The sequence below is a fragment of the Megalobrama amblycephala genome, linkage group LG23 (genome assembly GCF_018812025.1).
Source record: "Megalobrama amblycephala isolate DHTTF-2021 linkage group LG23, ASM1881202v1, whole genome shotgun sequence".
NCBI lineage: Eukaryota > Metazoa > Chordata > Actinopteri > Cypriniformes > Xenocyprididae > Megalobrama > Megalobrama amblycephala.
In genome coordinates this window covers 21,693,898-21,708,077 of record NC_063066.1, presented here as the reverse complement: position 1 = coordinate 21,708,077, position 14,180 = coordinate 21,693,898, and the positions used below count along the sequence as shown (strand labels likewise).

The 14,180-nt window shown below is 36.8% G+C and overlaps 2 protein-coding genes across 2 annotated transcripts; one reads left to right on the top strand and one right to left on the bottom strand.

The window, feature by feature from the left end:
* Positions 1-1,606: 1,606 nt before the first annotated feature.
* si:dkey-27i16.2 (regulator of cell cycle RGCC-like) lies at positions 1,607-5,880 on the bottom strand. The gene is made up of 5 exons (XM_048176502.1): positions 5,720-5,880; positions 5,363-5,491; positions 4,659-4,739; positions 3,612-3,674; positions 1,607-2,031 (listed from the first exon to the last, which is right to left on the bottom strand). Exons 1-5 carry the CDS (start codon positions 5,739-5,741, stop codon positions 2,024-2,026), a joined length of 303 nt encoding a protein of 100 aa, XP_048032459.1. The 5' UTR covers positions 5,742-5,880; the 3' UTR covers positions 1,607-2,023.
* Positions 5,881-5,929: 49 nt separating this feature from the next.
* Positions 5,930-11,084, top strand: pcdh20 (protocadherin 20). The gene is made up of 2 exons (XM_048176501.1): positions 5,930-6,839; positions 7,923-11,084. The coding sequence occupies exons 1-2, from the start codon at positions 6,816-6,818 to the stop codon at positions 10,392-10,394; spliced, it is 2,496 nt and encodes an 831-aa protein (XP_048032458.1). The 5' UTR covers positions 5,930-6,815; the 3' UTR covers positions 10,395-11,084.
* Positions 11,085-14,180: the final 3,096 nt, after the last annotated feature.

Sequence of the window (14,180 nt, the reverse complement as noted above, 5' to 3'; positions counted from 1 at the left end):
CTGTACATTTCCTTTTCTGAACAGAGATGGTTTTACTAATGAGAGCTACAATGGTAAAGATATACTACAACTAGATAATGTATTTGAGATACAGCATATGGTCAAGCAAGAACTTTATGTTAGAGTTTATAGTAGGGCTGGGTTAAAAATTTCTCAATTTGGGTTAAAGATTTCTCGATTTTAATCAATTTTCAAGAACTGATATCTTTTCTTAAATCCCAATAAATCTTTCAGTCTGTGCTTTTTTCAGTCAATAAATCGCAATAAGCGTTGTGCTTTGTTACTTATGATATGAAACAAAGTCTCAGCCTTCTTCAATTTTATTATGAAATTCAAGCAATAAATACAATTTTGGCTCTCTTTTAAGTGTCGTGCAGATCGCTGTAGCGCCTCAGTTCAAGCGAAGCAGCAGCTTTACTACTAGTTACAGCTCGAAAGAAACATGAATGAACATTAGAAGGTATGTTGAAAGATACAGTACAACTTACAGAAATCAGTATCATGTCTCATGCAATTGCTCAATCAGTGTTTAAACCACTGACATTGTGAAATTGCTTGTAAGAAATCACTCACATTTACCTCAGAAAAGCCATTCAGAAGTTAGTCATCTAGAAAAATTATCTCCAGAAAGCAGCATTCTGATCGATTTATTCACTATTTATTGTATTTTTACTTATCCTGTTCTTTAAAATGCTTATGTATTTTTGAATAAATCTGTCATGTATGACAGCCACCATTTAAATGTTTATATTTAAAAGGTACAATGTGTAAATTTTAGGAGGATCTATTGACAGAAATGCAATATAATATACATAACTATGTTTTCAGTGGTGTATAAAGACCTTACATAATAAACCGTTGTTTTTATTACCTTAGAATGAGCCAATTCTATCTACATACACCACGGGTCTCCTTAAATGCCATTTTGCGCCGGCATGTTTCTATAGTAGCCCTAAATGGACATTTGCTTGACTGGCTACTTCTCTGCTGTCTCAGACAACGACATTTTTGTCCTGTGTTGGCCACCATAGCTTCTCTATATTGCAATTCGCAACCTCACTGCTAGATGCTGCTAAAATTTACACACTGCACCTTTAAAAACATAATTAAGCCATTAAAAATGTATTACTATAACATTATTATAACTTCCTTGTGTATAATTTAAATGTAAGTGATGTACCAACTGGGATTCCTATAGTTTACAGCATTAGTTGCATTTTTTACAGCATTTTTTTCCTTGAGGAAATTTGGCATGTACTGTACCGAATATATACCCCAATTAATTGATATCAAATCGAAATCAAATTGAATCCTGAAATTTGTGTCAATGCCCAGCCCTAGTTTATAGTTAATTAGGTGAATATCGCAAAATCTGTCCAAGTCATATTTCAATGTAAAATCAAGTCAAAGAAAAAATATTTTGTCTAAATAAATTAATTTTATTTAGATTTTTTGCACTATGACTTGATTTTCATGACAAATAAGCTCTTTTTTGTCAGACGTACCCAATTACCCTAAATAATTATGATGTAGTTATTCCCTACATAAAATGCTTTTAGTTCCTGATATAAGAAATGAAGAAAACAATTAAAAACCATCTGATACATTTTCAATGCAAAAACCTTTTATTAAAAAAAATTATTTACAAGGTAAAATTAACATAAAAATACACATTTTAAACATGTTAACACTGATATTTTTACAATCTTTATAAAAAATTTAAAAACTAGCTATTTATCAACAAGCCTTCATAACTTGAAAGAAATTGTGCTTTTCATATAAAATATGAAATTATTTCTAAAATAAAATATCTAGTGAGAAACTTGGAAGTTTGTCCAAACAGTCTTGACAAATTACAAAGACACTGTGAGCTCTATTTCATTAGTGAAGGGAGGAAAAAGAAGCTGTTTTCTTTATCACAATATCCTTGTGCGAAGGCAGAGATTGCGGTTTTCTAAATGCCAGCTCTTCAGGTGCTCAGCGCACGTGGTGCGTCCTCTCTGATCACGTGTGTCCTGTCGGCTCACATCTCTGTCAGACAGATAAGATTGTGACAGCTCGGGTCAGGGGAGTGAGGTATCATGGATTTGCAGTCTGGGGAGTTATGATTCATGACTGTCACTCCACTGATAGCGGAGCATGATGGGAGTGAGCGCTGTTAAACCACTAGCCTTTTGTTAGTAATTTGGCAATAGGCAGATTAACATTATCGCACTGATGGACATTTTACTTGTATTTGTCAAGAATGATGTTACAATAGATTGTCGGTCTATCACTGAGCACAATGTGACAAACAAGATAATAATGGGTGTTGGTGTGTAATGCCAATTGTTTTCTGTTACATTATCTACTAATAGGTAACATATCCAGTTATATGGCAGAGACATATGAAAGTAACTCTATAGTCCCCTTGGGCACTGAGGTTTGTTATCGCACACTTGCGGTTAGGCGAACATACTTCACACCAAAAATGATAACGTTCTGATTTATTCTAAGCTGTTTTATCGTCTACCACTTTAAATGCTCAAACGCTTTAAAATCTGGTGGATTCTGATTGGCTGTCATTTTTTTTAATCGTTCATTAGCTAGAAAAAAAATGCTCTGAAAGTGATTCCAACAATATCATTTCTCTGTGCCGTTATAGTTGTGATGTGGACTCTGCTATTCTTTTATATTTAGAATGATTTTTAGAACTATATCTTTATTGTTATCATTATAGTTATCATCCTCAGTGTGAACAGGCCGTAAGTATCGTAAGTATGGAAGCTTGCGATTTTTTTTTTTTTTTTATCTTACAATTCTGACTTTTTTCTCGCAATTTTGAGTTTATATCTCACAATTCTGAGTTTATATCTCACAATTCTGACTTTATATCATGCAATTCTGACTTTATATCGACTCTATATATTTTTTCTCAGAATTGCGAGATATAAACTCACAATTGTGAGTTATAAAGTCAGAACTGCGAGTTATAAAGTTATAAAAACTCACAATTATGAGAAAAAAAGTCATAAGTTCGACTTTATATGACGCAATTCTGACTTTTATATTTTTAACTTAGTGGCGAGGACAAGCTTCCATATTTAAGGGTGTTTTGATCTAGATTAATACAATTCTAAATTCTGATTAACTGTAAATATCATGATGCCAAACGCCATGCTTTCAAAAGATACACTCTTGGTCCAATGAGGTTCTATATAGAAACTAAAAAACTCTAAAAAGAGTTTTAAAGAACCGAAAAAGTTCTATTTAAGGAGAAAAATTCTTAAACTTTAACCAGTAATTTCGATATTTGGTAACACTTTACAATAAGGTTTCATGAGTTAACATTAGTTAACTACTTTAGTTGACATGAAATAAGAATTAATAACACTTCTACAGTATTTATTAATATTCGTTCACGTTCATTTTAACATATATGTTTACGTATGTATTGTCTCCTAAAATTAAAAATTCATTACAACTAAATCCATTAAATGAACCGCATAAAAGGACTCCTGACGGACTCATTTGAAGTTCTATATAGAAACTTTTCTTCTAAAAAGTGATAAAGTTGCATTTTCAATTTTAATATAACATTTCACTTAAATGTATCCAAGCTGTTTTTATACCTGCAAGCTCTCTATCCAGGTTATCAATGAAGCTCTGTAGGTCGCTGGTGTCCCCGAGCCTTGCTGTAAAGAGCAGAGAGAGAGACAGACAGAAGACGTGAGCACACTGGAATGCTACAGACTCCGTGGAAATGCAGCGGAGTGCACTGGCATTTCCTGTGGAACATTCCAGCCAGAAAGAAATGCGACCCTCTGAATTACGTAAAGCAAAACAATAGAGAGGGTGAAATTCTCTATGCATAAAAAAATGCCACATTTTCAAATGGTTTTAAAAAGATTATAATAAACCAAGGGCATAGGTTTGAATTCAACATTGGTAGGCAGTTATTTCATAAAAGCTCTCATTTCAGTGTCGTCGTTAATTTGGTGGATATTTCAGCAAAAAGTTTGCATTCAGTCTAACAGCAGAAAGTAAAGTAGGTTTTAAACACTTGCGTTCCTTGAATGAGTGGGGTTTCCTAACGTATTATTTACTATAGCTTCTCAGGTAATGTTATTGGTATGACCCATTTCAGGTGTGAACGGAATTACAATCAGAGCTATAGAAATGTATCTTCATCTTATTTATGCTTACTTGTAAAAGAGGTTGTTAATCTCAGTGAGACTCTGGGCAATTAAAAGTTAAATAAATGCCACAAGGCACAATTTGACAACAGTGGTTATATATAAATATAATTGTTTGATCAAAATTATTGCTGGATATCCAGCATCCCTACTAAATTCTTTTCCCTTGTAATAAAAATTATAAAATCCAACAAAATTAGTAAAACGCATGCATATAGATCATCCTAAACTGACTAATTGATTCTGTTTTTTTTTTTTTATGTCTGTCCTTGTTCACACTGGCTCACTATCTTATTATCATATTCAATTCCATCATGCATTCTGTAGCCAGATATGCAGCATCAAAGCAGTACAATCCACAAACAAAGACTACAATAAGATGGGTAGAAACAGCACACAGGGGTTAGAGCCATGGGAGGAAAAGCCATTAAGGCTTGTTTAGTAAATGTAATGGCTATCTGCTGGGAGTCGTTATGTTAATACCTTTTTGTGCCGTGGTCATGCTTGCAATGTTGAGCTCTTCTTGACTTGCATTCAAACTGTTTACCAGTGAAGCCTCACTACCTGAAAAGAGAGAAAAGGATTAATGCATGCCTCATACATGTGAATGCAAGTAAACTACAGGGTGGTTGAGGTGCACAAGGGTATTGATATCACAAGAATAAAGCTTTCGTAAGATCAAAGGTTAACTAATACATTTATTCTTTTACATAATCTATTTAGGATTGTGAGGATCAAAACCAAGAGAGATATGAATCACAAAGCAAAGCCCAGAAGTGTCTGTGTGGGTCGGGTCAGGTTGTAATGTCTTTGAAAGGGGCAAGACTGTCCACAGATGTGAGCTACAGTAACAATAAAGACAATGTTTTGTTTTTCAAAAGTTCACAAGTTTTCTTTTATGGTTAAAGCTAGTCTGTGTTAATTATAATTAGCTATTGAAGCTATTGAAGTCTATGGAATGTCCTCATTTAGAACGTGGGTGTGTGTTTGATAAAAGCAGAAAATACTATTATCTTTTGTACTAAAAAGTTTCTTTAGATAAAGAGTTTTTACTGCAAATCAAGTAACTGGAGATAGAGAAATATGAGGAAACCATCTACTATATTTTAAGTAGGCTAGTACATGAAAAGACATCCTTCTCTGTATGTGAAGTATGTACATTCGAGTTTACCAGGTAGTGTACTTACAATAGTCTGAATCGTCTCCATCACTCAATCCTGTGTGTCTCTTCACATCTCTCAGCACATTTTCAGAGCTCAACTCCTTCACAACATCATTAAACTCCTGCAGCAAGTCTCCCAGCTCCAAATCGAACTCTAATACAATAATTGCAGAGCCAAATACTGAGAAATCATTTTACACTATTTATGACTGATGTCTACTTGACTGTAAATAAATTAAATGAATAAACTCAAATAAATATACTCTCCTATATATATATATATATATATATATATATATATATATATATATATATATATATATATATATATATCACATTTGAAATAATGTGGCATGTGAAATTTTATACAAGAAAAGCTTACCAGAAGTATTTGGTGCACACATCCTGTGGTTTTCTGTGAATAGTCCTGTGAACTGATTCTCAAATTAATGCTGTGGGTTCTCACATACGTATTTATATAGACTCCACCCAGCACAAGGTTTTGTCTCCGTGGACACGGTAAACTTGGTGTGGGTGAAATTTCCCCCGACGCCTACACATAACGTCATATGCGGAACGAGAGAAAGAATATTTCCGACCACTCCAGTCTAGTTTTAGAGCACAGTTATGGACCTTTAAGAATTTCCAAAAATGCAGTTCCTCTTTAAGTGATAATTATTTGTCCTACTATAACTAGACGAATCTTTCTGTCATCTCTTTATGACAGTGGCTGTCAAGTTACCACAGCTGGCAATTATTTTGGCGGAAACTGTTACTGTGGTGTTTTTGTAAGAGCTGTTATCATTCTTATATTCATTGTAGCCTACTTTTTAATATTTTATGCATATCACTTTTTTTGTGGCTTTTCTTTTTTCAGTAGTTTTATCATACACCAAAAAAAATGACGCTGACTTACAAAATATTAATATAATAGACCTAATAAACTATGTGGCTAGAATAGTTGAGAGACATCAGATAAAGCGATATCACTGGTGCCCTCATGATGGCGTCACTGAGACAGATGAGCCAAATGTCAACATAGCAGTAATAGCAGTAGCAGTAATACAAATATACAGTGCATTTTTGTTTTGAAAAAAATATAGTTCAATTTCATTTTGTTCAGAAAAGCAAAACTGAACGTCAACAACTGAAAAGAAAAGCTATAACTACTATAATCTCTCTTATTATCATTTAGAGTGTATATATTATTATAAAGCATTACAGAGTCCTTAGTGTTGAATGGGGAAAAATCCTTAACCGCGACCCATCTATCATTAAAACGCATTCGCCCAGAAAAACATCCCGTCAGACCAGTATTTTCCCTTTCAGCCAATGACTGAATAATCGCGTTAATCTCGAGCTGCTCACCTGTAGCACAGGTAGGGTGATATTTCCGCCCCGACGCATTTCACGCGAGTTCTTCTCATGCTCACAGAGCTCAACATGTTCTTGAAGAATGGACCGTTCATCACCACCACATGATGAACTGGACTATACTACAGGTCAGTGTCATGTACAGTACATTACTCGGTATTATTCTTATATTTTCAGAAAGAAAAATTTCAACGTATTTTGGCGTTGAACGTCAAGTCTGTCAGGCGTTACACTATGGTAAAGTCCACAGTAGTCAGTCAGTCAGTCTGCATTCAGTGTGCAGTATATCAGGTGAGGTTTTTTTTGTTTGTTTGATTGTTAATATTATTTCATATTTCATTTGTTAGTTTCAAATAGACAGACAGTTAGACTACTGGATACAAAAAAAAAAAAAAAAAAAAAAAGAAAGAAAAGAAATGTTTAAAGGGTCAAAGTCTAATAGCCTACTCACAAATGTGCTGCTGGCACTTTCCAAAAATTGGCGTACCATTACTTTTTTCTTTTTTTAAACAAGCAAAAAAGGCATAAATCCCATGTTTGTTTGTTTTAAGAGAGCTATGTTAGATATGCATTTATTATATATCATGCAGTTTTCAAGCTTAACTATTCAACACTGTTAGTAGTTATAATATTAAAAACGATTGTAAACATAATTAATTAATGGGGAAATAAATGCTTATCAAACATAAGTTTGCTGCCGAACTCGTTAAGCCCCTTCTAAGTGAAAATATGCCATCCTGCTATTTCCTTTAGAATGTTTAACCTTGAATTTATTAATGTTTATTTCGAGTAGGCCTATAAATACAAACAATATAGTCAAAAATGACAAACCTTTTATAATTATATTAATTATGTAAATTGTGGAAGAAGATGATTTTTTTGAAATATAAGCACCTAAATTCACTGATGCATTGTTGGGGGATGCATTCATTTTTAAGAATTCAAGACCTATTTTGTAGCCTGTTCATGGAAAGTATGCAGGCATTTGCAAGCTTAGTTCAGATTATATATTCTAAAGTTAAATCTCTGGCTGCTGGAACATATAAGTCTACAATAAAGCCTGTGCAAAAACGCATTCAACAGCAGAAAAAAAGACCGGCTTGGTGGTTAAGGATTACACACTTAACTCCAGAGTCAGAGTGGTTAAACTTTTATATGGAAAGAAGGGTGTTGCTTTCTTCCAAGTAGTAATCCCTTCTCTTTTTTTGTAGTGGGTGCTTCTCTTGGCATCTGCAGGGCAAATCCAAAGCCATGCACTTCGTTTCACCATCCTGGAGGAGCAAGAAGTAGGCATTAAGATCGGAAGTCTAAGCAGGAACTACTCAGCTCCATACCAGCTCTTCGATGAGTACATCAGAGTGGACGAAAGCACAGGGGATCTGTTCACTAAAAAGCGCATAGACAGAGAGACCTTGTGTCCGTCACATCAGGATAGGGACTGTACTTTTTCAAACACTGCAGTCGTGAGTCATTCTGAATTTGTGCTGATAACAATTGTTGTGGATGATATTAATGACAACGCTCCTATTTTTGAAAGGGATGAGATTCATATACGCATACCTGAAGATGCATCAAATGGGACGGGTTTTCCACTGGATGACCAAGCCCATGATAAGGACTTTGCCAATAATGGCTTGATACATTACCATTTAGAAGGCTCTGATGGCTTTTTTGGCATCAGACAAGATGGGTATGAACTTGAGCTGGTGGTAGAAAGAAAACTGGACCGGGAAACTCAAGAAAACCACTTCTTGGTTCTTGTAGCAGTAGATGGAGGTTCAGTGCCACTTAGCGCTACAGCTATTCTCAATGTAACTGTAACCGATGTTAATGACAATTGCCCAGAGTTTGACGCTGATAGCCCTATCACAGCCATTGTGCCAGGATTAGGAATCAAGGGCACTGCGGTGGCGCAGCTTAAAGCTACAGACAAAGACCTGGGCCAAAATGCCCAGATCACATTCTCCTTCAGCCGTCAGATCTCAGACAGGGCTAAAACGCTCTTTCACATGGATGGACACACAGGCCTGATCAGCTTAGCTGTTGACGTGCAGGTTGACAGTCCCGAGGAGCACGTGTTGAAAGTCTTTGCGAATAGCCCACTTTGCCCCCCTGCTCAAACTCAGGTAACCATATACATTCAGCCAGTGACGAGTCCAGAGCCGACCATAAAGATCAGGTTTGTCGCAGAGAATAAAAACCAAGTGATCGTGTTACAAGAGAACGAGCCCCCCACTGTCTTGGCCCTCTTGGAGTTAGAAGACACCTCTAGTGATAAAGGTACTCTGTCCTTAGAAGCTGACAGTATGCCATTTTCTTTGAAACCAAAAGCAGGCAGCTATTTGCTTTTAACATCAAAACCTCTAGATTTTGAGATGTGCAGCGAGTATGATGTTACAGTTGTTATTTCTGATCCTCATGGCACACACCTGCACGGAAGGAAAGTGATCAAAGTGGTGGTTGAAGATGTGAATGATAATGCCCCAATGTTTGATCAAACACACTATGAAAAGGACATCAAGGAGAACAACATTCCTGGTGTGTTTCTGCTGAAAGTCCAGGCTACCGACGCAGACAGTCATCAGTTTGGCAAAGTAAGGTACAGGCTTACAAATGGGGGACCTTTCATAATTCACGAAGAGACGGGTGTGATTTCGGTAGCAGAGTCGTTGGATAGAGAACAGCAGGACAGATACCAACTGACTGTTCTGGCCCGGGACGGCGGCGATCCTTCTCAGGAGGGCTCTGCTATTGTGTCCATAAACGTACTGGATCTGAATGACAATCCACCGGCCTTTTCAACCCCACATTTCTATTTCTTTGTGTCTGAGAGCCTTCCACGACTTTCCCAAGTTGGGAAAGTCACAGTAAGCGATACTGATGAAGGAGACAACGGCAAAATAGTGGATGTGCGGATTTTAAATGAAAAGGTCCCTTTTGCCATAGACCTGGCGCAAGGATCGATCCGCAGCACTGGTGAAGTCGATCGTGAGAAGCAGGACCGCTATGAGCTTCTGGTTGTAGCCACAGATGGCGGCAGACCGGCTCTTTCCACTACGGCGAAAATGACCGTTTTTGTTGAGGATGTCAATGATAATCAACCCAAGGTCCTTCTTCCTAGCAGCAACCTCTCCTGTCAGACCATATCTCCAGCCACCCGAGCAGGGAGCATGATAACAAAGATCTACGCCATTGATGAGGACTCAGGAATGAATTCGGACATCACTTACCAAATTGTTGCAAGTGAACCGGCTCTCCATAGCCCCTTCCAGATTGACCAGCACTCAGGAAACATCACCCTGGTCCAGCATCTGCGCAGCGAGGATTACGGCATGCACCACCTCTTCGTAGTCATTCGCGATGGAGGAAAGCCTGACCCGCTGCAGACCACCGTGTGGGTCAACCTGCTGGTCAACGAAACTCGGGAAAAATGTCACGTGAGCGCCGTGCCAGAATACCTGCCGGCGACACTGCCACCTCCGATGCCGCTCAAAGACTGCAGAGGCGAATCAAATGCCTGGCTTGTTTTTTTTCTCAGTGGCCTGGTCCTTATGCTCATATCAGGCTGTGTTCTTCTGGCAGTTGGAGTGATGATTATGAAGCACAAACACACAAAAAGGAAAGCGAAAAAAAAGAATGCATGGGAAACTGGAAATCTCTGTGAACTGAAGCCTTTGAACTAAAGCAAGGGCTTTGCAGATATACCAGTTATGTCTAAAAATATGACAAAAGTTTGGGAAAAAAACTTTTGATAACCTGTAAATAGTATTCTTTGATTTCTCGATTAGTTTTATAATAGTAATATCATAGTAATACTAGAATAAATAAAACTAAATATATTAGTATGAGTTTGGCCTACTATGTCTGAGATACTTGCTTCCTTTTCCCAGGATGATGTGTTTTTACCTTAGGCAAATTTAAGCATAATAGATAAATATGAAGATTGTTGCACTTAAGGACTGTGTTCTGTTCATTCGTAGTCAGCAATGGTGTGACATTGATTGAAGTGAAATGAAAATATTTACAGGTGCAGTCTTGCAGGAAGAAAAATGCACTTGTTTGGATTGTTCTCATGTTTCTCCTCTTCATGTCGCCGTGAGTTTATAAGAGGTTGTGTTGATGCCCGCAGCCTGCAATCAGCACCATTGTCTAGATCATGAAACAATATAACCGTTTGTATCTGTTATGCTGATTTAAACCATTGACTACAAATTCTAGTTCATGTTCAACAAAAGCCAAATAACATTTTAGGCATTGTTTTAGTCATCACAGCTTTCTCATATCTTGGCAGTATAGTTAATTAAATCCATAATGCTGGTTGATGTTAATGAAATGAACACGGAAGGCTGAATAAATATACATTATAGGATAAAGAAGCATTACCATTGGGATACATTGAGATGTTCTTGAGAGTGAGCTTGACCTTCGTCCTTGATAACTCTCAGGCTTACACGTTATAAAATGGCCACTTTTCCAGTCAATTCCTGATGGATAAAATCAAGCCCTTCCCTTTTTTTCTGTGAATGTAATGTTTCACTCAGAAATATGTCACATTAAGGAAGCAAAATGTGGGGATTGTCCAAATTCTTGTTTCAAGAGGTTAAAGTAGATTCATCAAAATTCAAATATCCCTTGTAAGCATACAATCAACAAATGTTTTTTATGGTGACTAACAGTGCATGTGGTATAAATACTGTTTGATAGCTAATGCTATGGAGAAACCTTTTGAGAAAGGTTATGAAAATCTCAATATCATTCATTTCATACCCGCAGGTTTTCTAACTGCCAACAGTCCCTTTCTCCCATTCAGGAGGTACAGAGACGCATTAAACATGCATGGAATGAGGAAACTGTAAATGATTGTATTTTGAATGCAGGTGATTTGGACACAAACAGAGATGAAAGAAGTTGTCTTACAAGCACCACATGAAATCTTGAAAGAAAACTACAGAATACAACATAAAAAACTACAATCATACTGTGACAAAGAGACAGTTCCCAAGAAGTGTAGCAGACATGACAGGGACAAAAAAAAAAAAAGGCATGTTTGGGCAGGATGGATGAATGAAGGTGGAATGGGAAAGCACTTCCAGAATAGTTAAGAAGATATGAGAACTTAATCTTGTAAAAAAAAAAAAAAAACTTCCGCATACAGGTTAGAAAAATGCTTCACAGATTATTCTCAAATTACATCAATATCCGTTGCTGCTCCTCTTTCTTATACGCCTCAATCTGTTTTTCATCCTTCCACTTTTTATGCCCACTGAAATAAATATATTGTCAAAAAGCTCAATAGCATGTTAAATACTTTTTACTGTTTGTACACATTTGATCTGCCCTCAGTAAGTATTAATAGATCAAATGAGCCCACAAGACAACATTATGTCTTCCAAAAGCAGAAAAGGTAATCATCTCTCATTTAATGTTCTAAATCAATGAGTCAATAGAAAGATTTACTGTGTTTCTGTGTTGGCAAAGGTTGATTGATATCAGATGGTATTACCATAGTACTGAATGATTACCATTTAGCCTACTATTTTTTTTATTTTTTTATTTTGGTATATTTCAGGTCTTTACCTCAACATATTTCAAAAACAATATGACTCTGCCATAGTATACAAAAAATAGCCCCATGTTTGGTACTTATTAACTCACATTCACACAAGTTAAAGGTCCCATTTTTCGTGGATTTTTGAAGCTTTGATTGTGTTTATAGTGTGCAATATAACATGTGTTCATGTTTCGCGTGTAAAAAAACACAGTATTTTTCACATAATTTACTTATCTGTATACCGCTGTTTCCACTGTCATAAAAACGGGCTGATGACTTCCTTGTTCTATGAAGTCCCTCCTTCAGAAATACGTAACGAGTTCTGATTGTGCCAGCGGTTCCTGTGTTGTGATTCGACAGCTCTGAGCGCACCGTGCCCGGAAAAGTCACGCCTCTTACCATAACGTGGAGATGCGCGCGCTCAGTGTTATTGTAAACATGTCTTTAATTTTACCCTATCAATTTGAGCCGGAATCAGACCCGGTGATTGGACTGCGGGATGAAAATAACAGCGTTTCGACGACATGGCGACAAACACACTCTACAAACGCAACTCTTGTGTATTCCTGTGGGCGGAGGTTAGTCAAAAAACTGTTTTAGTGACGTCATTAAAGAAGGAAGTAGAGGGATGTAGTCCAAACTGGCCGTTCGATGTAGGCGACTTCTGTTAAATAAAATATCTCGCTTGGCATTGAACTTTGAGCTTTAAAATTTTACAGATTTTATTTATACTCTAACAACAACATTACACACTAACTAAAGTTTGAAACATGGGATCACGAAGAACGGGACCTTTAATATGTTATGGCCTCAGAATGCTGTGATGTTCTGTTGTTGCCACAACAAAACTATGTGAACAGTGGAATGAACACTTTTCAATAACGCAAAAGAATGAATTTCACTAACATTGATGATTGTTTGTTTTTTCACTAGCATTTGCTATATATTCTAATCAGTGCTGGTAGTAACTGATTACATGTAATCTAGATTACATTACATTTTAAAATACTCATAATCCGACTACAGTTACTTTTTATTTGTTACATGATTATGTTATTCTCACAGTGGCAATAAATTATTCATAATTCATTGAATCTACCTACTTTTTTATTTTATACTTATACTAAAGTTCTTCCAGGTTCATGGAATAATTGCACACATAGACCAGACACTAGTCATGTGACTATCACTGAATACTGAGACACACACACCATCTGATCACTGCATTTACAGAAATCATTTTCACTTTTAACAAGTGTTTTGGGCCCCTGCCACTTTGATCGCAAAAGTGAAAGTGCCCTTTGTGGTTGCATCGCGGTGCCCCCACATTCCCATCCCCCCCCCCCCCCCCCCCAACCCCCCCGGAATGCGATTTCTACTGAGTGAGGACTAAGAAATCGATTTCCATTTTTCCCAGAAACAAGTTTAAATGTGGATTCATCTGACCACAGATCACATTTCCACTGTCTTTTAGACCATCTGAGATGAGCTCAGGCACAGAGAACTCAGCAGCCTTTCTGCATAGAAGTGATGTATAGCTTTCTCCTCGTGTAACAGAGATTCGAGTTGCATTTCTTGATGCAGCGGCAGACTGTGTTAATGGTTTTCCAAAGTACTCCTGAGCCCATGTGGCTATATTTAACACAGCAGCATGATGGTTTCTCATGCAGTGCCATGTGAGAGGTCGAAGGTCACGCACATTCAACTAAAGTTTCCTGCCATGCCCTACACGGACTGAGATTTCTCTATATTCCCTGAATCTTTTCACAATATTATGTATGGTAGATGGTAAAAAAACCATACTTTACTATCTTGCATTGAGAAATGTGATTTTTTTTAATTGTTTGACAATTCTCTCATGAAATTTGGCACGATATCCTCACCTATTACCAATTCACCTGCTAATTGTGGACTGTTT